Source organism: Phallusia mammillata, chromosome 7, assembly GCF_965637545.1.
Source record: "Phallusia mammillata chromosome 7, kaPhaMamm4.hap1.1, whole genome shotgun sequence".
Lineage (NCBI taxonomy): Eukaryota > Metazoa > Chordata > Ascidiacea > Phlebobranchia > Ascidiidae > Phallusia > Phallusia mammillata.
In genome coordinates this window covers 7,935,720-7,963,677 of record NC_137258.1, presented here as the reverse complement: position 1 = coordinate 7,963,677, position 27,958 = coordinate 7,935,720, and the positions used below count along the sequence as shown (strand labels likewise).

General features: G+C 39.6%; 1 protein-coding gene across 6 annotated transcripts; it reads right to left on the bottom strand.

Moving 5' to 3' along the window:
- Positions 1–68: 68 nt before the first annotated feature.
- On the bottom strand, positions 69–22,495 carry LOC145238055 (calcium-activated potassium channel subunit alpha-1-like). 6 transcript variants are annotated; one of them, XM_080101091.1, is made up of 30 exons: positions 22,202–22,495; positions 21,998–22,137; positions 21,659–21,821; positions 21,232–21,293; positions 21,070–21,163; positions 20,889–21,000; positions 20,558–20,709; positions 20,242–20,322; positions 19,999–20,180; positions 19,084–19,194; positions 18,369–18,557; positions 17,588–17,693; positions 16,743–16,862; positions 16,056–16,165; positions 15,271–15,339; positions 14,393–14,479; positions 12,737–12,828; positions 11,859–11,909; positions 10,628–10,750; positions 9,797–9,917; positions 8,881–9,037; positions 7,913–8,137; positions 7,391–7,583; positions 5,198–5,290; positions 4,588–4,718; positions 2,816–3,010; positions 2,504–2,577; positions 2,250–2,399; positions 1,338–1,978; positions 1,188–1,252 (listed from the first exon to the last, which is right to left on the bottom strand). In XM_080101091.1, exons 1-29 carry the CDS (start codon positions 22,244–22,246, stop codon positions 1,507–1,509), a joined length of 3,900 nt encoding a protein of 1,299 aa, XP_079957217.1. In that variant the 5' UTR covers positions 22,247–22,495; the 3' UTR covers positions 1,188–1,252; positions 1,338–1,506. The 6 variants fall into 6 exon arrangements, with proteins under 6 accessions (XP_079957220.1, XP_079957217.1, XP_079957218.1 ...); XM_080101094.1 differs by lacking the exon at positions 1,338–1,978 and having other exon boundaries at positions 69–1,252; positions 22,202–22,493; XM_080101092.1 differs by lacking the exon at positions 11,859–11,909.
- Positions 22,496–27,958: the final 5,463 nt, after the last annotated feature.

Here is a 27,958-nt window from a genome sequence, read left to right as displayed (position 1 = left end):
CAGGCTGAAAAATGAAAGTTAACGGTTAAGCTCCAGCTAAAGCGAGCTACCCTAATACAACCACACAGTTTTGATTGCGCTATTTCTCTTGCGGTGGAAGTTACCGAACGATGAATGGCAAAAAAATATCACGCCCACATTTAATTAGCATCAACGGTGAGGAAAAAGCGACGCTAAAAATAATTTGTCACAGAAAACATGACGCACGATTGCCAGCGTGGTGTGGTACACATGGATAAAAGGCCCAAAAAACACAAAATCTGCCCAAAACTTGTAGTGACATCACGGTGGCGGTACAAGCCATGCAAAGAATGAAACTAGGTTTTCCGTGCGGTTAAAATACAAATGGTAGCACTATATGTTTTGTACCATGAGATAAACCTTACATTTATGGTTAGGAAGTGGAGATGTGCAATTTCAGGGTCGCTTTTTTAAGCGTGTCCGCAGCAAGGGAAGTAAGAAAAAGTAAAAAATTAAAACGAAAAAACAATGTACATCTTTTTAAACCGATTACGCCTGCAACGATCTGGGCTCGAAAAACAAGGAGCAAAAATTAACATGTTATTTATACAAGTATAATCCCATCAGGGATCAGATTCGGGCGCGACAGTCGATAGATAGCTACTGCGGTTGATTACAGTTCATAGACGCTACGGGCTGTGCAAGAACAAATAGAAAAGTACGCATAGGCAATCAGGACGGAGGCTTCGCGCCCTTGGCCCCGCAAGTGATTCACGACGATATCGATTGAATAATATTAAAGCACAATAAAATACCAGTAAAACAGATGACGGTCAAACCGTGATTCACGGCGACCAAGCAACCGACAAGTCTCTTTAGCTAAGTGCAGGTGCCGACGTTCCACGACACGTTGCAGTGTCGCGCCGTTGCCCGGCAACAGTGCCCGCTATCGAAGTGACGTCATGCCACTATTACGTCATACTTATTGGTTCGGCGGCGTGGTGCCGTTGGCGGCTGCCCGCGGTGGTTTGATGCGGTAGATACGTCAGTCCAGTCGTCTTCCTCACCGTACGAAGGGGGTGGACCACTTACGGCTGGCCTCGTCGGTGCGAGTCGGTTGTTCTGCGTCGATTGTGATGATACAGACGATCTCGTGCCGCGCGAAACTCGAGGTGGAGCCTGGGACTGACCGGTGGAAGACTGTGAGGCGAAGAGTGACATATCGAGAGGCGTAAGTTGCGGCAGATCAGGGGCTTTTGATCCGCCCCACGACGAAGAGCTGGACCCATGTCTGTTCATTAACAAAATGATAACATTTGTAAGTGGTTATCCAAAAAGTGCCTAACGCTTTTAAACGGTTTCTTAAAAATAGTTACCGTTTGAAACGTTGATGTGATGAAATGAGACTTGAGAAGTTGAAGGATAAAAATGAAAAAGAAATGGAGCGTTGATCATGCATGACAGTAAAAAAAGCACAAGAAATGAAACACAGTAAAGGAGGCATATAAAAAGGGGAAAAAAACATGAAGGCATGGATGGCGACTATTAAGCACATGACGAGAAGCTCTGTTGGGATTCGGACACAGGCGGAGACAGGTAGCCCGAATCCGGCGTCAGTTGGCGACTTTTGCGACCCATACCCATAATTCGTGAAGCTCGCGTAACAGTTGCAGGGTTAGGAAACTTTGGCACAGACTCGTTTCGTTTAAACATGGTTTGAGACACAGGAGGTGGAGTCCAAAGCGGAGAGGCTGATGACACTGATTTTGATAGTTGAGGCTCGGTGCTTGCGAAAAAAGGGAGAGAGTTAGGAATAGGAGTGGAAGGTCTACGGCACTGCACTCTTCGGTAGATAGGGTTGCCATGCGACGAGGAACGAACAAGAGTGCCATGTGCTTGGTTTTGAATGTCGGAATTATAAGAAGTCCCTGATTCATCTTGGAAGTGTTGTTGAGGTAAAGTGGATGAAGAAGTGTAGGCAATGCTTTCATCGCCGTCTTGACTGTCCAAGTCTTGACTATGAATCAAGGTGAGATGATAGAGAAAGGATGTTGAATGGCGAAAAGCAAAAAGATAAAATAAAAAAGTAAGGAAATTTTATAGATGAAATAAAACCATACTAATGAAAATGCAGAACGATAAAGTGAAACTGTAATCTCTTAAAGTTTATTTTCGGTACCCACACTCCACGCAGATAGTTTTAAACAGTTAACAAGGTTTAAAATTATGGCTAACTTGTCTCTTAAATTTCACAATTTGTTACCAATAAACAGTTGACGCGGGTTTACCTGCTGGTGCCCGAGTTACCGGCACAATAATCGAACTGCATGAGGCAAAATATGAGATCCGAAGAAACAAGCACGAACTTGTCTGGAGGACTCGAGATGACGTAACGTTTCGACGTCGGGTTTGCCCCTGGATCGTTAATGTCTCTAAACCTGTCGAATAAAATGTTGTTAAATTTAACCTAGGTAATTCAGCTATGGCATGTACCAGTACATGTTTGAGAAATTGCTTTGATTAGTTTAAAGTTAGCTTTTACCTGTAGATTCCAAAGCATAAGAGATTGTATGTTTGTAAGGCTTTTACAAAAAGATCACCATAGTTGCCACCGTTCTGAAATAAACGTAAAAAGCATTTAAATCCAGAAGAAAGAAAAGCTGATTATAACAGTGTATATTAAGGAGAGAGACTGATGTAGCCTCATATCACTGATAAAGGCATGAGCATTTGCCGAAACATTTGAACAACAAAGCATGTTGCCCTATTCATCTATTTGAACCGTTACAACAGTTTGTTACAAAAACAGCGGCAGATTTTATATATCGCTTCTATTGAGTTCTTTTTGCCTTACCCCGAGGTCCGCAAAAGGTCCATCGAATATCGCAAGCTGAGCGACCCGACATCTGTCTCGGTTGGCGAGGGACTCAGGAGTGCTATAACCTCCTCGCAGTGTGTTGCCTTCTGCAAGAATGGCCTCCAGTTCAGGGGTGGCGCCTCCCGTTATCAGAGTTCGGATGAGGGTGAGAGAATTGCTGTTGAAGTAGGTCTAAGAAACAGGCAGGTATTTTAAGCTGTTACCGATGATGGATGACTAAATGTGTCAATTTTGAATCAATAAGCCAGTGGTTCTTAACCTTTTTGGTGTGGTTTCCCACCAAAGTCAAACACCAACTTCGAATTTCCCCCTCTGTTATTTTTATGATCATGTTTTGTACCCTATGTTTACAAAAAAAAAGCTTTAAATGAAATAATTTTGTGGAGCGATTTGGTGTGGACCCTAAAGGTATACTACAATCTTATTTAGTTTAAATAGTGCTTCTGCGAGGGATTAAACTTTTTGAAATACTGAAGAGTCTGCTCTACTTGCATTAGTCATTTATTGCATCACAATAAACAAAGGAAAGGGTTTTATTCGCGCACAATAGCAAAGTCATTGATGGTTTTAGTCTTCTCTGTGACGTAACAAACGGCCTTATTGTATGTGTCTTGTAAACCTTGGTGAAATTAATCTTACATGTTGTTGCGGAAATTTTTTAGAAAAGTTACTTTCAACGGTTAATTCAAAGTTGGATCCGACCCCTCGAGTCCGAGTTTGCTCTTTTCAAGCTTACGTAATTTCCCTCCGAAACCATTAAATTTCCAACTAGTGGGAAATTTCCCACCGGTTAAGAACCACTGCAATAAGCTGTAGTCCCTACAAAATATTTCTTCGTTTGATTCCCATGTTTACGGAATGTAATCACACAAACAAAGTTTTAAAGTTTAGGTGTAAACGTAGAGGGCCTGTTACCGAAGGAAAAGTTCGGTCGTTAACAGATTTCGCCAGGTTTTAAATTGGCAGTAAGAAATATTAATGAGGCGTCTCTAAGCACATATTGTTCTTTTGAAATATTTACAGCAAACCTTCAATTAAGCATGGCAACCGCTCGTCTCCTGCTACGTGACTGTTGGAGATTGAGCATGCAGGATTTATGTCACACCAAGCTTTAAGCTATCTTTGAAAAACCACTTTGTACTATCTTGAAAAAAATATAGTGAATAAAACATGTTTCGTTATACAAGCCCAACGTCAAAGTTCATTGGATCATTTGTTCTGCTGTGCGTCAAAATAGTTTTCAGTAACTGCCTAAAACCAGTAACAGTGACTATGGGATCGCGACATAGAATCTATTAGGAAAAAATCAAGGCTTTTTTCCACTTGTTCATAGTCACCATGTAATTGATCTGTGCTCTTTAACCTGGGTCCACCACAACAGTCACATAGGTGCATGGGTACAAGGGGGTGTATACGGGTTTACCTAAAAGTTGTTTAACCGAGTTTGCAGTGCGTGTGCGTGAACATATGTATCATTGTTTCAAAACTGTCTCGTTTTCTTAAAAAAAATAACTTTAATGTGCGTTTTCAGACATTTTGATTTCGCCACCACAAGTCGACGATAAAAGTATATTATTGCTACAATGACCACAAGGGTGTATGAAATCGCAGCATTGGTTTTAAAAAGGTGCAGACAAGAATAGTCGTAGAGCACTGATATAGGGAACACCAAAGTGTTATGCCTACATAACTGAAGAGAAACAAACAACAAACATGTTATTATCATGATATAAATAGAATCAACTTACAGCGCTGACGAGGGAGTCAAGCACGCTGACGGCAAACGCTGTGCCACATGCGAAAGGTTGTGTGAGATACAATTCAGTGTTGGGGTCGTCATCGTCATCCTGGTCAAGGAACTGTACGTTTGTGTCGTTGACTGAAAATATATATTGTAAAACTCAGATTTTTAATAACAGTTATTACCAACAATAAACTAAATTTAGATTTGATTTTTGCTGCTTTTTAATATTTGAGGCAAAAACCCACACCATAATGCGGATCCCAAAACTCCCTGAGTTAGCCTTTTTGGAAAAAAACATGTTTCTTATGTGTAAGGTGTTTTCTTTGTTCTGTTGCCAAAACGGGCTTTCAAGTACCCAAATTGATCTTGTATTAAAAAATAAATAAAAATAAAAACAATTTAATCAATAAACGGCGGAAAAATAAAAATGTAACGCTTATATATATAGGTTATGTTTGCATCCTTGCACAAAATAACGGTCAGCACTTACCAAATACATGTAATTAAATTTTACATCCTCTAGGTGGCGATAGAGAATAACAAAATGACCTTAACAATATTAAGAAAACAACAACGCTTCTTGCTAAATCGGTTTCAGCGCTTTTGGTACTTACTAAGCTCGGTGATCATCGGTATATTGGAGCCACTGGTAATGCCTTTTGCAGTCGATACAATTTTCTCAGCAGTGGTGCCGTGTGGGGGAAACCCTGCGAATAAACACATGACGTTGTCATAACAACAATATAGGCAGGTGTAAGTTACCGATAAACAGATGTTGGCTTTTGACCGGTATTATAATTAACTCCAGCGAGGTCGTATTTGTGTACATCTGTCAACGCGTGTAATAAACAAAGCGGCGATTTCAAACCGGGACATCGATTTCAAGGGTGATTGGGAGTTAACAGTTTTTAACATGTATAAGGCGTGTTGTGTTTCATAAGGGTAAAACGGATTGGATTACATAGACCGTCTTGCAATGGATTTGCATAACACGTTCTATGTCCGGCTGCACAAAAAAACGAAAGCTGTCAAATTGTCGTAGGCATATGCAAACAACCTACCATCGCTCTTTCAAAAATGAGGCCAAGCGCTACACGGAAGTTTACGTATTGAATTATCAGGTTGCTCGTGTCGTGTCTCTGCTGAGATACGACTGCCTGTGTGCAAGTTGAAAAGCTCGGAGGGGAACATAAACAAAAGACCCGCCGGCCCTATACGACAAATTAAGTATAGAACACGCTTGGGAGGCTAGTTTTGCAAGCGTAATACGTATAATCTAGCATTTATGCTTAAGGTCAAGGCAACATTCTCTCATGTCCTTTTTGCGGATTCTTAATTTCGTTGACGCAAAATCAATCGCAACTGCAGCAGCAATGAATATTTCATAACGCTAACAAAGCGAATGTCCTAATATGTGCTAAGCAACATGCTTTGTAGTTTGGTTTAAAGCCGCTGAATGGAAATAGCACAGTTATGTGATGCTTGTAAACAACTTTGGGATATCTATAACTGTCGTTTATAACAATTTCGTTTTTCGTGACCTTATGTTGCAGTAAATACAATTTTCGAAGCAGTTTTTTTTTGGAAGGCACGATTACCCTCAATTTAGCGAGAGGTTTAATGTAATTTCCTCAAATTCTGACCCAATTTGAATGGACAAAACGTTTATTATACTATTCCAAGGGCAAATAACTTTTAAACTGTTTTTGTGCATCTATTTCGATTCGGCAAATACAAGTCAAGTCAAATTTTATTTGCATAGTCACTTCATCATTACAGTTCCATTGTTGAACGGATACGTAAACAGCAAGGACACCGAAAAAACCGTAGGTTATCGAGTCAAGTGTCCTGTTATTTGAATTGTGGTTGAATTCCGTTTTGGGTATGTCCTGCCGTAGGATCGCAACCGACCGCACGAACCTGGCGGGGTACGTCCGGTTGCATAAGACGGTGTTTGAACCCGCAGGTTCTGCAAATTGTTTTAGCTCGATTTTGTCCAAACACCAAGTCCAGCTTGGCTCGTCTGCATTATTCAATAGGGCTTTGACTGTCGCACGCGAAAGCAATAAATGAGCGATTTAATGGATCCTGAGCGCTGTTGGCATCACACCTGATGTGTCGCGTTTACCTTGGCGTCAGCCTCGTCCCCCTAAGCTAAGGGTTAAGTAAGGAGGGGCACTAAAACCGTTTTCCATTTTTACACGTCTAAAACACATGATAAGGTATGCATGAGGACCAACTGAATATTAAAACAACATTCGATGAACCACCGGAAGCCTTACATCAAGTAAAGTAATGTAGAAAGAATCAACTGATGGATATCCACTATACAATTAAATGCCTTGAAAAACTTTAAATATGTTTTGGACACAAAACCTGAAATATGCAGTTATTTTGGCCTTCAGCATTTATCGGAGGCCACAAAATCACAAGCGAGGTTTAATGACAAGTTTGAGACTGAATTTCCTGGGTTCAATTTCAAGTTCGTTTTTTGTGGCACGACCAAAATGCATAGGTTCTTAAAACCCACTGTGTGTAGGTTTTTCAATATGTATATACACGTTTGGAAATTTGTAAAAAAAATAGACTAAGTTGTTCACTAAAAACATGTCGAAAAACAAGTTGAGAAAAAATATAAAGGTAAAGTGTAAGTACACATAGGGGAAACTTTAGTGAGCAATTTTTAGACATGCGAAATTAAGGTGTTGTAGAAACATAGGGCTAAATGTTATGCTCAAAATATGACACGCGGTTAAAAACGAAAATAAATTCAGAATTATGAATGTTTTAGCAAGTCATCAACTGACCGTGTGAGTTGGCTTGAAGAACACCGATGCTGTCGTCAAACTGCATTGACTTGATGTTAAGGGAGGCTAGGATGGATTCTTTGTCTTGTAGCGAGGGATCTTCGATTCCGTTCTGATTGGCGGAGAGGATCACGCACATGTCACTCAAGTTCACGTTCACTGCTCGCAAGTCGGCTCGACTCAATGGCGATCCCTGGTGAAAAAAGTGATCGTTTATGCAACATCAAAATTGCCAATTCAGTGAGAAGTGTTGACAATTGTGGAATTTGAAATAATGCCCCAAAATATTGTAAAAAATCGAAATGTGTTTTTTTCCCAAAAATGTTTTTTTTTTTTTGCAAAATATAACTTTAACTCTTGAAACAAATCTGTATAGCCTGACATGCTGCTGTAGTGTGGAGTTAAAAACACATTTTGATTTAATGTTCACACAAAGGATTTTGCACAATTTAGATCAGGTATGATTTTAACCTGCTTGTAATATAGTGTCAAGAGCACATATTAAAATTTGTTGATACTTACAGGCATGACGGAGATCTTAGGAAAATTGCACACAGTGTCCCATTCCCGTCGGATGAAATCGAGGTCGCCGAGCAAAATGATGTGCTTCAACTCGTGATAGTGGAAGTTGGAGGCACGCAGAGGCATCACGAAGTTCCGCAGACCCAACAGGGGACTCTTGCCGTCGCCGAATATACACAAAATGATGTGACCGCTTAACACTGTCATCGTTGCTCGATCCCGACTCTGGAAAATGCATTGGAAAATTCTTAAAACCGATTTTTTTATTAGTTTTGATTCCAATGGGGAAGTTTGTTTGGAAGTTTTAATGCCGTTATGTCTCACTTCTGATAAGTACAACATTTTTCGTACCTTGTATAAAGTTATGTAAATGCCATAAATCCTAACATATTGACTCTGAGAATGATTTTCAATTCTATTACAATTCTAGTAACGATTTAAACCCCTCATGCTATATAATATACCAAAACATTTATTTCCAGGTTAAAATCTGCTAGGTTTCCTGTTTTCTCTTATCTTTTACTGCATGTTTCCGGTCCGTTTTGTGTGCAAGGCATTCACTCATACGACGATCGTGTTAGGGATATCACTATCAGCATTTAAAATTTTACACCCTTTTTGCGTTGTTTTTTTACAGACACTGACGATGCTTTTATAGCGAAATATATTTGTCTCAAATAAAAAACTAACAGATTTTAACATGGAAATAAATGTTTCCCAACCTGTGATGTAAATGTTACATTAAACCTAAGACCACAAGAACCTTAAACCAGCATTTCTACGTGTTTTAACAGCGTGGGCCACACAACAAGTTAGGTCGATACTTTGCATCGATATGGCTTTGAACTGTTGTGGTAAAATTCAACCTTTGCAACTTAGCGTTCTCGCGGCCTATTTATAGGTCGGGTAAAGGTGTGCAAACTGACAAGTTAGCACAAGGGGTCTTTGCAGTCATTTGGTGTACTAACCAGCAAACACTTGTTAATGTCGCGGACCGAACACCAATGAAACATGCCAGTAACGTCATATTTCATTGACGTGTCGACCTCACTTTGTTGGACTTGACCAGGATTAACCGGCGATGGGGAAGTGGGGATAACCTGCACCGAACCAGACGATTCGTTCCTGCGAAGCAAAAAATCAAAAATTGTTTTTTGCGTACTAAGGAGTATACTTCTGCATGGGATGGTCATAAGTGGCTCAATATAATCAAATTTAAAGCATAGTATTCTTATTAGAATTTATTGTTTTTGTTAAAAGGCATCGTTATAGTGAATAAATCCAAAACATTAAGTCTGTTTTTCTCATTTATTACTTATTGTGTAAAGAAATGCAAACAAACACTTGTCCTAGAGCCTTAGGCAGTCATAAAACGATTCACATCTTGCTCGTTATCTCCTGTCTTAAATCGTGTAGTATTTCGTTATCTTTTTACACAAACCAAAACGCACAATCTTTGCTTCGAGCGGAAATTACAATGTAAACCATGTTGCTTGTAAACAAACCGACCCATACACTAACTCTGAATCAACGTTCGATATGTACATAGCAAAATCTACTCTGGGACCCTATAGTTTCTACTCTTGGACCCTAGTAACGGAAAAAACAGTTTACTGGTTGAATAACGTTACGGCACGCAACAAAAACAACAAAGGCAGGAACGGTGTCTCGCACGTTTCATAACATCACACAAATGAGTCCTTAAACTTTCAATGCAGCGAGAAAAATTCTCCTGCCAATGAGCTCTAGGCGGTTAAGAAGCCTTACTTGTGTCACGAGAAAACGTTAACCTCCGTCTCAAATTCACCACATTAATAACATTTCTAGTTACAATATATTAACCCGGATTGGTGTGTTTTTTAGGTCATGACTTGTGTCACTTACCGCGATTTTGTTGAGTCTCTTCCAACGGGCCTATTTGAGTGCTGTTGTCCTTGCACCGGCGTACCACGGTTTGAAAACCTCTGTGCAGTTGCGTCAGGGTAAGGCGGTGGTAAACTGGGGGCTGGTACGGTAGAAAAAATGCGTTAAACAAGTTGATAAATGAATACAAAGCCTTCTATTCGGTACACTAGGTGAACAAAAGACAAATTAAAGTGGCAAGTTTCTCATATCCGCACAATGTAACACAATAGTCATTTCACAGTGACAGCAATTACTATATAAGTGAGTTAACCTCCCAAGGGCACCGTTAAAGAGTATTATGTAAGTACCGAGGCATGCTGGCGGTTACAATAAACATTCATGCAAGGTGAGGAGGGAAATGGAAGCGGTGCATGTCGAGTCAGTATTAGTACAGTATGTGAGTGAACAGCCTTTAATTTCATTACAAGCGGTACGTCAAGGGACCACGCAATTCCCAGAGCTGTATGCGACGACGTGTCTGTCCTGACGAAAACATTGCTTACCGACCCTTCTTGGTCGTCATCAGAGCACTGCAACGATGTAATCGGCAGAATTGATTGCCGAACAAAGTCGTGTCGGGTAATAGGATTTAAAAAACACCAAATAAACGCTGTGTGATCTACCTATGGCCCACGAATTTTTTTCGCGGTGTTGGTTAAGGTTTTACAAATTATTTTGTTCCTTTTTGAAATCCTTTAAGTCGCAACAGTTTGGCGGTACAACTTGACTGAAATATTCACGACAATGAAACATTGAACTGACAAACATGATGGGTCTACGGGACGCAACGCCAAAATACAGGCAACTCACTCTTGGACCTATTCCTGTGAATAGGCGGCACAGTACACTGGGGCACGCATTTCGAGTGAGCATAGTTGGTCTGCAGTAGGCACGATTTGTCGCTAGCTGACACCATAACTTGTGTGACTCCATCTGTGATGCAAGGGGCACGTAAAGCACGTTATGGTTCAATAAGGCCTTCGCAAACAGCAAAAAGGCTTCTTGCTGGAGCATAAGGGCAAGAGAATGCGTCTTGGTGGTCGTGTCGTGTTACGGCCGGAATGCCACCCCAGGGTGGTGACTTACTTCTATGTTTGGATATTGCGGATAACATCATGTCGTAAGCGTTGGTTAGATGTCGAGCAGATATGGATACAAACAGCAAGGGGATGCGACATGGTTGTTTAAACACGCTTAGAGCAAATATACATTGGATTTTGATGTGGCCGTTCATGCACGAGCAAAGGTTAGCATAATATTGTTTTTAATAGGTGGGTTATCACGAACTAATCACTGTTAAATTACCAGTCTAAAACAACGACCTTATACTTTTATCGTTCGTCACGATGTAAATCTGATTAACGTATCAAGAGAGAAGTGGATTGTACGTGCGTGCGTGACAGCGTTGATGAGGTTAGTAAGCTGTTTACAGCGGGTGATTGTGGGTGGCGCAGGCGTTAACATGGGTTGCTCTTGTCTTACCTTGGGAAGATCTTTTACGCGAAGGCCATAATGGCACTTTACCTGGATCAGTCAAGCCTAATAGCGAGGCAAAATAACAAATGGTGTATTGGGGTGTGGAAAACAGGGTTAAAATTTCACCCAAGTCGTAGGTAACCAACTTTGCATTAAGTAAAATGTTGGTCTACCTGCAAGTCCCTTGATGCATAGTAGGTTCAAAAAGTGATAAAACAGTAGGAAAGAAACAGTTTCAAAATAAAACAGAACACCAAATCCAGCATGCAATGATACAGGCTATGTTGCAAACCACATCAAAACGATTGTGGAAAACGGGTGAGGTGACGTTTATAGGAGAAAAAGTCTTGTGAGAAATGGCACAGAACATTTTACACAGTACAACTTTATCACTTGTCATGTATATCAAAATCATGTCATAAATAAATCTCATAAAAGTTGATCGAAAAAAAATCTTTTGAATTTATGTCCAAAAAAATTAATATTTACAAACTTAGGAAATGCTTGTTAGTTGATTGACGTCTTGTACAAATTATTTGTTCGTGATTATTCTGTGCAAACTTACCGTTGTTCGGTTTGCTGGCAATGCCCAGCAGGTGAAGAAGAGTCCGCTTCCCTGTGTACAACATGCAACACTGACGAAGGTGTAGGGAAAGGGTACAAGCATGTAACACACTATATGTAATGCTCCTACATGCGCGTTCAACAAACACACACACGTGGATATACAGGCATCGCAAGCACACCTGTACGCTACGGTAATATACAGTTTAAAAGACGAACAAGAAATATTGTACTTTGATACTGTACAAATGATTACTACACGTTTAAGTCTAAAAGGGTCTTTATACAGTGAGGTAGGTATACTACACATCTATTGTCTAAATTGTGAAGAAAAGCTACATATTCCGCACAGAAATAACTTTGAAAGTGAATGACATGTTTTAAAAAGCGGCAACGACAACGGTTTTTATTCGGCATTTAATTTGGCCTAATTTTTAGAAAAAGTATATTAAATGAAAAGGTCCATTCTATTGCTTTAAAAATTTTATTTCAAATTACTGCAAAAACGTGGACTTTACTCACTGCAAAAACGTGGACTAAAAAGACCCCCAAGGGGTGCGAGAACTGTTCCTAGGGGGTGCGGGGATGCTGAATCATTAAGGTTAGTTAGGTCTATTCTATGCAAATACAAAAACCCAGTGGAGTGCGAAAATTGGTTGGTGATTTGAAACGGGTGCAGCAAGGAAAAAAAGGTCAAGAACCACTGACTTAGATAAAAACCGTTGTAGTTCAAACCATGAAAATTCCTGACTAGCCTTTATTGGCATGAAAAAAATCCATACACACAAACGCAATTGCTACGTACAAAAGTAACCACACACGCACATACACAGGCAGGCAAGCTCCAAGATACGCGCACATAAGAAACATATTACTTACTTCCTGAATCCCTCTTTCGCTTACACTCGCATGCTTTTATCAATTCAGGATTACTGAGGTCCTCGTGGCAAGATTTACAATACACCAGAGCTCTGGAGATTATGGCCAAGAATTAAGGCACGAATTAGGAAACACATGAGCATGCAAAGTGTTGCTTTGAATTGCAATATAAAAAACACCACAAACCTGAAATAATACGAGTACAGTTTGCAGTACGTTTTTTATCGCACTTGCACTGAAAATGAACTTGATTTTGCGTTGGTTAGTTAAATTAACAGTAAATGTCTTTAAATCGTGTTTTAATTCCACAACAAACGTGAAACAATCACAGTTGGTCCTGGATGCCATTGCATAATTAGAATTGAAAAAAATCAAATGTTTAAGCTAAGGAAACAAATATCCGGCATTTGAAAACGATTAACTGCTTTGCTAAGAAGTCTAAGTTGAAATCGAATTGGTTTTCGTCTCCAATTTGCCCAATGAGTTTACTGAATGAGTAACCTAGAGGGCCCTGTTGAGCGGTTAAGTCGTCCAACAAACGAGTAATCGATTTTCCATTGCGGCAATGAGAAAGCCAATCAAGGACTTTATCCCTAGAGCCTTGTGCAAAGCAGCAATTGCTCTCCATAACAGCTTTTTTAATACTAGTAGCTTAAATATGGACTGATGTCCAATGCAATGCGAAATTATGGCATAATGCATGTAAAGCATACAATTAAAAACCGAAAAAAGATTTAAAATGTTTCTAAAGTTGAAAAACCAATCACGTCTCGTTGATTGAGTGAATTGGCTGCAGGCGTCGAATGGAGAACTATTCTGGACCAACACATGCTGTGGGTTAAGGCAATTAAACGTGGCGGTTTTGACGATTGCGACACACACTATAAGCCATCAAGCTCACGCCGATCAAACGCAGCCTCGACCTTGAGCTGCATAACAACCGCCGTCGCTGTGGGTTTCGCGCAACGGACAAAGGGCGCTAAGGCGTTTGGAAATCGAAATAAGGCGATCAGTTCCAAATTCGTCGCGATTGATTTCATGTCAATGTGCAAGTAATTGGCGAATCGGGCTACGTACGTGGTTAAGTTCAATTAAGGAAAAATTAAAGTTCCGCCAAACCATTGAAAACGCGGAGGCATTCAAAACAAGCGCAAAAATGGCGAGGGAAGGGTCTTACGGCGTGTCCTGCAGCGGCATATCTTGACGTAACACGGATCAGGAAGGTCGTCATGACAATCTTTGCAGTAAATCAAAGCCCTGGTAAACAGCAATACATTTGCGTGTATTAAATTCAACGAGTCGTATAGCCTAAGATTTTCACGCATTCGGAGACCACAGAAGGCGTCTCTCACAGGTGATTGCGAAATCCTTTGATCCATAATGATTGTCTACTTGCATTTAGAGGACGGATCGATTTTTGGTATTTCAACGGATCGAATCCACTTCTACTTCTCGTGGACGACCGCGCATACTGAGACCTACGCTATGTGCCACAAGCACTTTCCAGGCAATATAAATGTTGACATTCTGAAGTGCAGTTTAAATTCAGCCCCCCTTCATATCGATTGCATTTACCAAGCGGGCTGGCGGGCAATTTTACAAAAGGAGTCACAACAGGTGTTTGCAAGGCCGCGCAGCAAACTTCCAAGGTCTTACCTTTTGACTTCCTTGGCCGATTGCGCGATGAAGAACCCAAGCGTACCCTCTTGGACTTTCACATGATTTCCAGGGTTGATGAGAATTCTGTTACAAAAAAGTATGTCAAGAACCCTGATATTAAAAGCTTTGTATTCAGCGTTTTAGTTTTATATCTGAGGTGGTGAAACCAAGATTTCTGTAAAATGTGTGTAGCAAGCATAATGTGTTATATGGTTTTTGTCATTTGGAAAGCGCTTTTGTGACCATGAAAACGTTCTATATGAAAGAAAATAGACAAAAAAACACACTTTGATGCTATAGTCTTTCCGTTACGCTTAACAGGCTGTGATAAAGAAATTGTCCCAATATGTAACTTTCTCCTGACAGCTTCTTAAGCGCCGTAAGCTGTTTTCGCATGCGGGGGCAGCGACAATATGGGCTACGGTCGCTTGGGTGATTGTATGAGGTTCTGTGAGGGAATAAACCGTAGCGTGGGTTCGTGACATGCTTTTGTGTGTTGAGCTCACGGCGTCGCTTACCTCGGTACTTCCAATATGTTAGAGTACAAGCGTTGGTCAATAAGACCGCTGAAAAGATTACGAGCATATTATGCCGTCCATGGAAGAGATTTATGAGCCGGTAGTTTTAAAGTTATAGAGATTACGCATGGCCGATAAATAAAACAAACATGAGAAATTCTTTAGGGTATCGTGGAGTACGCTGACTTCTATAAAGAGTGTGTTGGTCAACATTGAAAAATATTTTATGCGTCCTAATTAAGGTATAAGGTGTCGCTATAGGCAACCGCTTACGACACTTTCTGGTTACAAATTTCCCAGAAAGTGACATTCCTGTGAGAAATCGTTTTACGGTTATTTGACACACCGGTATCTTACTTGGTTTCGTCGTTCTCGTAGTTCACTTCGATGGCAACGAGCAGCAGGTTCAGCTTTTTGTAACACAACCTACAAAGGTCAAAGAGCATTAACTTTCACGGTGAGAGCTAGCATAGCGTCTGATGCCGGCAACAATGCAAGTAAAGTGGAAACTGGATCACAAAACAAAACGAAACGGTTTCCCGAATAACTGTGAAACATGGAAGGTTTCTAAATGTAGTTTTGGCGTTGAACGTTACTGCGCAGCGTCAGTGCGTCTGCAAGTTGTGACCCGCGGCATATTACGCAGCAACGCAAGGCGGATAACTGTACGCAGCGGTGCGAAATGCGTGAGCCCAAGCAGAAAGACAAAGGTCTTCTGTGCGGCAATTTGTACAGACTGCGATTGCACTGCGCAAAAACCACACATTTTATGTAGACATTTGACGTTAATAGCAAAGGCCCAGGGCGAGGCGAGCTCGAAATGAACAAAAAAACGAAAATCTGCTGTAATAAAATTATATTCTCTCCTGGTAAAATCCTAAACAACTTTACATGCATTTTTAACAATTGCATGGAAACTTCAAGGTTTAACGCCTTAGGTAGAAAATCCGCTTATGTGTGCAACTTAGGTAGGCCATAAACAAAAATCGCGACCTAAAAATATCAGTTCAAAAAGGTAACAGCGCCAAAGTTTTAATTTCGAAGACATACGCTGCAGTAAAATTTAGACATGACCATTTTAAAAACGTATTTAGTCCATGCTTTGGAATTGGGCGATGTGTACCCTTACTGATAACACTTACTCGCAAACTTTGGGAAACGTGTGGTTGACAAATGATGTGGACAAATATTCAGTGTACATTTCCGTCCCCACGCCGGCTAGATAGTGCTTCTGCCACGAGTCGCCGTCGAACTAAAAACAAAACAAGACTGTAATTGATTTTGGTCCACAAAAGAGGTTTGTCACCACTAAAAATGCACACAAAGCAAACTGACATTTCAAAACTCTAATTTAACTCAATTTACACACCTACAATGTAAATTTCCACCAACTACCATATATGCTTAGTATTCTATAGTTTTACCATCAGAAAGACACACGGCATGAAAGAAGTGTTTTCGAAAATTTGGTTCAAGTCCGAAATCACTTAAACCTGTATATAGGTTACTGGGTTGGGCTAACCACAAGAAACATTGACGTATGACTAAAACAGTAAATTATATTTCACACGTAAGGGTGTGCCTATGCGAAAAAGGAGTGGTGTATTGTTTCGGGTATTAGAAAACGACTAATTTCACTCTGTTTCCGTCAACAGAGAAACAAATACACCATTGTGCAGCAAAATGCTTGTTAGCTGACCCATAAAACACTATAAGCGTTTCAAAGGGGAAAAAACATACGCGGCCTCCGTACAGACCAAAACACAAATTGGTTTAACGCGTTTCGACCACGAGCAAATAGGGGATCGTGTTACGTTCTGGTGACCTACCTTCATAGTCGATCTCATGGAAAATAGATTCGCCATTAAACTAGAAAATCCAGGTGCAAGGCACGACTGCGCAATAAAGCCCAGCTTGAGTTCCGACAAGCAAATCACGTCATCGCCTCCCTGCAAATACGGTTATAGTGTTAGGTAACAGAAAAATAATCGAAAATTGGGACATCTGCCACGAAGAAAAAAAATCTGACGTACCTATAGTGCTTTTTATATAAGTTGTTGCTACCAGGCAAAATATCAACCTTATAAAGCTCTTCTGGCAATTGTATTTTTGTACCAACGTTTCGACGTCCTATACAGGTCGCCTTCATCAGGGTATAAATAACATTGAATGCGAGTGGCACATAGTACGGTAAACAAAGAAATAGTGATTTTACTGAATCCCAGTGATATATTGAAATTCAATTCTTATGTAGCAAAAGGTTGTTGCAATGGTTGGTCAATGGTATATAATATTAAGCACATATGCTACCGCCACAATGTTTAATAATAATGCTTTTGCTCAAGATAATAACATACGTCTAGCGAAAATTTACTATACATGCGGAAGTTTAATTAACATTTGGCGTAAACAAACTGGTCGACCAGTCGACCTTTTTTAATGTCACGCGCTATCGAACTGTTAGATATTTTGCCTATCGATTACTATAGTGGCGTGGTTTGATTTCCATCAAGGAGTTTATTCGATTTGTACAGACATACAAACACGTTTTAATGTTGTTTCCACAGAAAAAAAAAACAATATTCTACAGCACAGGCGATATACAACATTTTACAGAAACAGAATATGTTATTTAACGAAACTAGAGCTCAAATTTTTGAACATCACAATTTACCTTGACGTTCCAACTTGGAATATTGAGCAGATGAGCTTTGTTATGATATTGCATAATCTGTATTATAATACGGACTTTCGGATGATAGTTCTTGATCGATATTACTCTGAACAAAACGGTAGCTGTTAATGGGCAACCCAATAGGTTAAACCGATGAACAAATGAGCACAGGTAAAGGCCTGTGATTCACCTTTACTTATGCAATAAGTGCATGAATCATTTACGGCATATCGACGTTCTATTTTTACATTCATTAATTTGAATAATCGAATGCCGTATTCTATCGGTAAAAAAGCCTCCCTGAACCACACGAAAAAGGATTTTGCTAACATCACACATACAGGTGAAAGTAAACCTGTAATTTAGGTGCGTATATGGAAATTCTAAGTAAGCATAAACTGGAGGAAAATAACTTCTATGTCGTTAACAATATGTTCAACTCGACGGCAAAACACCACAAATAACGTTGCGTGAGTTTAAACCACAAACACCCGCTAAAAGGGGTTGGACCATGAAGTTATAGGGACCGTAATTCCAGGGGCAATTTTACGTCAGTTTGGGGATTTTTATGGGTGGGAAGTGAGTATATACTCCGTGGCAATAAGCGCATGGGTTTATGTTCAGCCTTGTCTTTTTCAGGAACTAATTTGTTTGTGTCATAAACTAAGGTTTCTTTTACCTAAAAAATGTATTTTGCCATAACATGACAGTGAGAAAATCTATATTACCAACGATTTGTTTTTTTTAACAAAAACATCGTAACGAAAAGCTTGAAGCATACCTCATAATATTCGAAGCATCTTCGGCATCGGCGTCTAGGCAGTATTTGTTGGCAAGGATAACGCACGAATCAGCTTCCTCCATTTTCACACGTGACAGGTCGTTAGAGTTGAGCACAGAGCCCTCGAAGAACTCGACTTGCGTAAAGTGGCGCTTGAAAAGAGCTTCAAGTTCAAGATTCGGTGGTACACTGTAATGATAAACAATCAGACAGTGTTTGCTTTGTTGTATTTTAGCGCAAATAAATAGACCAAAATGACTTGGTTTAAATTACACTAAATATTACTCAATCTAGTCTCACTACATGCATCGCATTTGAACCTTGTATACACCATACGTGGGGGGATAAAAAACGAAATTATGTTTTACGTGTAGCGATCAAGCAGCGCCCACGTGTCACCGTACAAGATACATCAAACGCCATATGGCATCCTCTGATATTACTATGGCAACCGATCACAACAAAACGCAATGGGAGCAAAGATTTACCACCTTTTTTAGTGGACAATTTGGCATTTAACCAACTTCTAGGCGCTAGTGAAAATATTTTGTTAAATGTTTATTTCAATTAAGCCTTGTTAAAGCGTTTTTAAGCATTATGACAAATTTGAAGGACAAAGACGTCGCTTAGGTGCACGTAGTTTGCATATAAATCCGGTTGGGCACGTACACAAACAGACGCAGTGAAAAGTGGTGAACATGAACCCCAAACCCACCTGTGCAGAAACAAGACTTCAACGTTTACGTCGTCTCTGTCTTTGTGCAAGAAATCCTTTAGGAAGTACGAGACGCTCTCCAGGGTGATATGCCCGCATACAACGATGTGTCTGTGAATAAGAATAGGGTGTAAGCACGCAAGAGGCACAGCTGTATCTGACGTCAAGCACATCGCCTGGTTGCCTGCCAACGGACCAGCCTGTACGCAATTTGTACGTTGCACGTCACGCTCCAAGTAAATCAATAGTGTTAATTGAGGTCGCTTGGAAGCCATTTTCTTGTAGCAATATGATTATTGGTGGAATCACCAGAAAGATATACATAATAATTTTACCATTACATCTACTACTGGCTTTTGTAAAAGATATTTTTTGTTTCGAGTCTATTCACGTTTTAAAACATTTTCGTGCTCTGCGCATGCTGCAAAAGGAAAGATGGGGTTTTCCGGGTAAGTTAAGTGGTCTATCGTACAAGAAGTGCTTATTGCGGTATCTTAAACTGGCCTAGTACGTAAATTGCTAAGGTAAATAAAGTTGCGACAGTTAATATGCTGGTAAAAATTTACCACGTTTGTTATCATAGCATCTTATCACAGAATAAGCGGAACGAAAATTTGAAAAATAAATTCCGTAAAAAACTGTCTGGCATTTCAGGAATTTTAACCAACACTAGACTTGTGTCAAAGTGTTCGATGTACTAACTAATATCTGCTGCATTATATCAGCAAATCGAAATGAGCAGCGAAATAGGGCAACGGTGACAGACCAGAAGGCCAATGACGTACCTTGCGAAGCATTAACTGGGAGCAAAGCATTGAACGCCACAAGAAACCGTATCAAAACGTCAGCGGTTTCAAGCCTAAATCTTTCGCCCGCTTTGGCCAAAGGCGCGAACCTTGCATGTGAAACACTTACTTGCGTCCGCTAACCGAAGTATAAGCCCCTCCGTATTTTTTTCGTGTTCCTATCAGTTCAATGATCTCAGGCACGTAACTTGCGAACATGGCGAGTCCACCAAAGATGAAAAAGATCATAAAAAATCTTCCTAGAGTCGTTTTAGCTGCGATATCTCCATAGCCTACAGTCGACATTGTCACCTGCAACGGTTAATAAAATGACTTAAGATCTGCTTTGCAGACAATGGACGGAAATTCTTACCATTAAAAGATACACACTCTCCCAGTAGGTTATTTTCTGTGGATTACTAAAGTCTAGCCAGGGATCCCCCGTGTTTTCGACCTGCCAAAAATTTTTGCTTGTTAGTTATGTATGTTATATGTACACAACACAACTGGCCCGTTATCGCCGTTAAAAGAGCTTCACAAACTGCATGTGAACTCAGACTGTAATGAAAAAAATGGTTGCATGCTCTACATTATTCAAATATATACAAATGCAATCTTATTTTACCAGTGCTTATTTAAAAATTTTTGGTTATTAATGGAAGCACGTTGCTATATGCCTTACTACTTACCAAGTGTATGAAACCAGCCCCAGTAAGCCAAATGCTCATAAAAATTGACAGTAGATTAACAAGCTTTATGCTGTTGCTTGTTTTTAATATATTAACAAATTGCAAAATTTCAGAAAACTGAAGTAGACGCATGGCACGAAGAAATCGCAGACCTGTATAGAATAAAGCGTGAAATGTTACAACCGGTGTATTATTATAAAGTATACCATTCGAAGAAAACATGTTTAACTTTGCCAATCATTAACAGCATAGAGTGAAAGTGAACAGAATGTCACTAGTTATGTTGACATATTTTGATGAGCCTAAAATGTTAATCAACAACCAGACATACCCAGCCATGTGCGATTGAGATACACAGAAACAAACACTGGAGGGACAGTAAAGAAATCGACAATAGAATTGACTTCCAACCAAAAAAGCAACTTGTCATTTGCAGCAATAAACTAAACACAAAATGTAATTTGATTATTAGTATTTCAGTATTTTAGAGTACTACATGGTGGTTCACTTACCCTTAGTCCAAAATAAAGTAAAAAGAACAAATTAAAAGCCAGGTCAACTTGCAACGTTGTATCGGTGAAAAAGTTTTTGCACGTTTCAATGGGACTGAAAAGAATTCCAGCGTTAAAATTGAGTTTACTTGTAAACCATGCACATGTAACTTTGCTACTCACTCTGACGAGTCAATAAAATATATAATCAGTGCACCAATGCTCAGCATAAACACAAGGACAACCTGAAATACAAAATAGAAATTGTAAATCATGGAACATCAAGATTATTTTAGCAGATTTATTTCGAAATATAAAAACTTTTTGGGAGGCTTTTTAACAGTATAACTATGAGTACACAAATTGCTTGTCCAGTACAGTGTCTAGTCACCATGCACAACATGATTGATTTTAAGGAGCTGTCTACATAGAGGAAGTCAGGCATGCAACTTTTGCCCTCAGAAGCACCTCAATTAACCAGGATCCTGTTTTGTTCAACTAAATTGGCTTTATTTTTGCCACAAACAAAGTATTGAGCTTTTGCTTACATTAGGCAAATACATAGCAAAGCACACAATAAAGTTTGTAAGTGGGAAGATATGGTACTTACTAAAATTCTGCCAATTAATGTTTGAGCTGATATCATCACTCCAGCCCAGTCCTTGACAGCAGTCATCCAACCCACTTCAATCACACGGCCAGTGTTTTTTTTCTCTGTTAACTCAGACTCATCATCAGTTTCTTCACTGTCAGCCACAGGTTTAGATTCCTCACTAAAGATATATTTCAATTTACCAAAACAAATACCCAAAACAGTTAACATCCAAAATGACAAACCAAAATGAGACAAAATTTAGTACAAAAATACTATTTGAAAAGGTTAGCACACTTTTATTGGCATTATTTTAATGCCTAACATAATTGGTTGACATAAATTTGACAAATTTACCTGTAACCAGGGCAACACATGTAGCTGAACATTCTGCAAATCAGAATCACCAGGAGACCACCAAAAAATGTAACCAAAGATGATGATAAAAAAGCATACCACATTCGCGTGGACTCACATGTTGCTGAAATGGATGAACTCTGCAAAAAGTAAACAAATGCATGAAAACAAGTGTCTGTGCCCCAAAACAAACTGTTTACTCACCAGAACAGGAGTTGTGACAGAGCAGTTGCAAGTGGGTGCAGACATAATGCTGGTGTTGTTTTCGTACAACAAAACAGTTTTTTTTTTACTTGGCAATCACTATTTAATCCATACAGTCAGTGATGCCAACGTTGTGCAGTCCTGTAGCTACTCAGGTAACATCCATTTGGTATCCATTTGGTAACAAAATGTTTTCTTCTGTCACAGGTCTGTTGAAAAAAACTCCTCAACGAGCAGCAATACCAAAAGCTATGCTAGGCCCTAGATGAAAAATGGTAAACAGCTTAATTCTGAGCCTGTGACATCACACAGGCTAAACGAGTTGGCTGTAGAGCGTGCAACAATGACCAGCGACCAGTCTGTCGCGCTTATTCAATAACCAGAAATGAAACGTGTTAATTGCTGGGTGTAAAGCTGGGTGCTAAAACTGCAACATCACTCCAATTGATATGTACCACAAACAATATCGCAAACGACAAGCGATCATGTACCAAGGTGTCAAAGGCATTTGTGCGGAGGTCGCCAGCGTTATGAAGATCGAATATCGCTAAAATAGAACAGGTCATCACAAACATCGGATCCACATCTGTATTGTCCGACGACTCACGAAAATCGGGTCTTACGGAGCATTGTATATGCGAACAACCATAAAACATTCAATTTGCGATGAAAAGGGCAATTTTAAGCCAAATTTTAATACCGGACACAGCGAGCATAGCTATCAACCACGGTAGCCATGAAAGGTCGAACAAGAGTTCGGCATCTGCCGTCATCAATAATTCACACACTGGAAACGGTAGATAGCAGTGTAACACGCCGCGTTAATTTACCAAAGAAGGACGTAAACAATGCCATCCGTTTTGGGCTGGGGTACAGTGCATATGTCGACCAACAACGCAAGTGCCACATCCTGGAACTATTAGCAATAAGCTTCAACGAACTGTCTTTCCTGATTTACTGGCGCGTTTATCTAACCAACTGCAACTGAAACTAGTCGTACACTGCGCACATCGAGAATTTAGGCAACACAAATCTACTACAAACGCTGTTTCGAGAAAACACATTGATCACGAACGCACGCCATCTGTGCACACATTAAGCAAATATTTTGCGACAGGCCGATGGCTCCATTGCCCACCCGGCTGAAAAAAACGTCATTGGGTCGACGGCAACCATACGGTACCAAGCCATTTAATATGGGTTTCGCCTGTAATCGATGTGTAGGGCTCCTTGTTTCATCCGACCACGTGCACTGTGCTCTGTATCGATCGTACAGCGATATAGATGTCCGCAATAGAAAGGATTTAAAACTTGTCCAGACATTCGAAAAGGAAAAAAGCAATGTCTTAAATATAAAACATTGGATTATATTTATTAGGTTCGTTAAAAAGTACTAAAAAGTGTATGTCTGTGTAAAAACTCGAAATCACAAGGAAAAAAAAGAAATCACAAGGAAATTAACAATGTCATAATTTAGGCAACGAATTCGATATAGTTAAATTTGCAAGTTGACCCTTGACACCATTTAAACACATTCGACGGATGTATAAGTACAGTGGCGTTAAACGGAACATTAGTGAACCCCTGAGACTAATTACAAGGCAACCTAGACTGGCGCGCAAAGCTGGCAGTTTTAAAGGGGTGTATAATCACTGCAGCGCAATTCAAACGCAACCAAACCATACTGCAAGTCTTCGCAAAGATTTGCAATTAGAAGTTTTTAAGTCTAACCTTTCACGGCCTACGGCAAAATATGTTAACGTCGCTAAAACAAAAATGGCAGCGTCGGCGGTCGCCAAGTTCCATGAACACCCTGTCATCACCTGAAACGTAACACTGCGAACAAAGCAACTGTTTCCGCAACGAATCAAATACAGAGGACGCTCCCGAAGGTAAGGTACAGTAGGATTAGGCTATGGATTTACACTGAAAACAGCTTCCAGACAAATGATCCTTTCACAACGCAGTTTATGCTTCATATCTGAAACACTGTCAAATTCTGCAAACAAAAACCCTGAACACTGTCTTCTGTTGCCGTTTAAAATATGCCTTGTTTTTATTGCGGACACTAAGAGAAATTCTGCCCTAATAACTTCCCAATCTAGCACTAGAATTCATTAGTGCGTAGGCGATTTGCTTTATATAGCTATCAGAGAAACCAAACAAAAGGTGACAGTGACACAACGGGTGGGCAGGTAGGCCGACAGTGTTACTAATGACAGTTTACAGTTAACGCAAAAAACAAAAACTTATCGTTGGAAAGTACATAGAGCACGACAAAGCTAATATTTGCTTCCTGTGAAAACGCAAACAAGCCATTTGCATTGTAGGTGAGTTTCATAAGTTCCAGGGTGTATGCGTGACGTAAAAATGCGCCGCACCTATTGGAAACTGTTTTACCCTACGCCCATTGACCATGTAAAGGGCGTAATTGAAAAATCATATTTACACCTACCAAAGAACAGAACCTTATTGCTTTGGCTACTGCGATAATTCGCGCATATTAATACACAGCTTCATGGTACAGTTCCGACAAATGAATTATTGTATGTTTTTGCCATTTTCAAGCTATAATCCAAGTACGACACAGAAATCAAAACAAAACATACAAAGGAACAGGTGGGCCTTCTGAATACTTTCTGCCAACAATGTAAACGGTCATCGCGACCAAATCAAAAGTACACTTCTATTTCTAACAGGTAATGTCTACTCTACACAACGAAGAACATAGCTTCGCGCCTTGACAATGGCGAATTCGATCAATTTTAGAGCCTCACCGACCGTTTGCATACAACCAAAACAAAATGTGGAAGCGCGTTAGGCGCGTAGGTCTTGTTTTCGTAACGCCATCTTATCTTCGGCGTTCCTTCCACGGCAAACTTGACTTTCACGCTACAAACACGCGTAACTTCGATCTCGCATCCCAAGTGCTTGATACTACACGCTAGTATTAATAGTGTAACGCAGCTCTGTAGGTCTGGATCAGAGAGGGGCCGATTAGTCATATGCATAACGGCGAATCGATTACGCTTTTAAATCCCATGAAAGTCGCATCGATCGAGAGCGCTCACCGGCGCACTATCCACTGTTAGTCGACATCGATTTGTTGTTCAAAACTGGATGGTAATGTAAAAAATCTTATAACTGCGAATGTTAAAAATCTAAACGATGTGCTTAGTACTGTTACTGGGCAAGAGCGCCTCGCTTTACGACAAAACTAATCATACTTGTATGTCCATCGCGTTGGTCAAACTAGCAACGCACACGATAACCAAGCAACGCATTAAAGTCGACTCGGATTAGGCAGTCACGCAACGGCGTACGGAAAATCCTACGCCATTGTAGTGTCCCCGTTTGCACCTCTTTCACTTTGCGTTGCGATAAAGCCGTCAAGCGTTGCGGATATCTTTCATGAAAGCGCTTGACGTACCGACGTTATTCATTTGGAATACTTAGGTCTGAACAGTAGGTATGATAAAATGAACGTTCTTTTACAAACACACAACAAAATTTAACAGAATATGTGGCATAAATTAAGTGTAGTGAAAATGTATAACATATATGTCAAGAGTTATTACATCTTGTAATGATTATGACAAAAAACATTATTCAAAAAATTCTATCTAACTACTAGGCTGACTTGAAACAAATTTGATCACAGTGCTATTTTACTCATTGATAAAAGACCAACATGTTGTTGCTGGTACTGTGTGGCTCAATTCACCAAATAATACATCAATCAAGTAATTGTGTTTGTTATGATTTATAAACAGCAATGTAGAGAAAGTTTAATAAGATATTTAAGAACAACAACAAAAACAATATTGAACAGTCTGGTTCTAAGTTACCAATTATATACTATTACTACTTGCCATTAGGCATGTTGAATTTTACTTTTTCTTGTAATATAAATAACTATTCAGAACTACTTTTGAAGATAAAAATAACACAAAATAATAAATAAGTTTGCCATATGTATGTACATGTGAAGTACCATTAAATATGTCTCAAGACACATTTAAACATGTTATCAAGTACAAAACATACTATTTCCAACACAACTGGTGTAATGGCATTTTTTCTCTAACACAAATTATCTAGCCAGGACTTGATCTTTTTATAAGATTAACATATTTGACATAACAGTACATGCAAGTAAACTAAATATGACTTAACATCAAGTGAAAACCTTTTCTGTGCTACATTAAGCTCCAGTCTGCCATAAAACGTTGATATTTCCCCCATTATAATCAGAACAAACCCACAACAAACCATTTTTTACAATACCTCGAAACGATGCATCCAACAGAGCAGCTGTTTGTATTGTACGGATTAGAGACTGCCGCCAAATACTTGACCGAAAGGCTCACATCAAAACATAGCTAGCTTTAACTTTTTAGCGCGATCTAACGGAAGCGTTGTCGAGCGGGCACTTTGACACGGCTAGCGCTAAACAACAAATCGGGTCCATCAAACCAGTGCTCTTTGAAAACAAAATAAATGAACAGAAAATGAGTTTTGACTTGTGTCAGGTGATACATTACAGTTGTTTGTCATTTGGTTTAACGCCTTTGTACTGAAAGGCACTAATGATATGTCGAATGACATACCGCATGCATACTTCCTACACTTTTATACATCCAAGCCTTACATTTTAGTAAAAACAATGGATACATCGGTCTTTCGGCTTTCTTTTGCCTGTGCTGTTTTTTTCCATGAAGTGCTGCTGTCTAAAAAAAACCAAACCCACACATACTTTGCTGATGGCAGCCAATGTAGGCTAGGCTATATACCTTTGATCAGTGATTATAACCAAATGAAAGCAAGTTTTGCATCCAATTAACTGTTATGCATTACATAATAGCCACACAAAAGTCACCTTCACTGTCAATGTACCGAATGCGTCGACCGAGTAGACACACAAACGGCCGACGTGACGTAACGAAAAATGGCAAATTTCCGCCGTTCTAATTGGTTGAAAAGGCCCCGTTCGCAAAATAGATCACATTTTAGAAATATGCGAACTGTATGATACCAAATTGAGGACATAAGCTGTAAAAGATTATTTGAGACCGGGTTATATAGTTATTTCATTTACAAACCTTCACCCCATCCCAATTAACCCCAACCGCCAGCCTTATATATAATCCGCAAAATTACACTTGTGCACGAGGCGTAGCTTATTTCTGTCCTTTACTAACACGTCGTGCGGGAACATGCAATAGGCTACCACGCAGAAACCTTCTGCCACATACAGTATTTAGTACCATAGATAACTTAATTCACTAGATGCGCAACTCGTCTGCCGACTAAATTTTTTTTTAAATCTCTCGGGTGAATTACTACATAGAACAAGATGTAACTTATAATGTGTAGTTATGTTATGTTGATGTATTTTTTAAACATTTTTATTTTAACTAATCTAATTTAATTACCATGAACGCGAATATATTGGTTTTGCCTTCCTTCAGACGTTGCACGCTTGAATGAACAAGTACACATTTCGTGTGCATTGGTAAGAACATACACATATTTTGTCCTCTTGTCGATAGTTTTTTGAGCTGCGACGTTTAGTTTGATAAAAATGTTTTAGTTTTTGGAATTTTCTTAATAATATCATAAAAAAATGGCAATTAACCTTATTTATGTAGCAAGTTTGGACTTTGAATTCGCTGAATTGGACAATTTGCATTATGTGTACCACCTTGCTACGTATATGGGTTGCCATTATGGTGTCTGCATTTCTGGCCCCGTAGT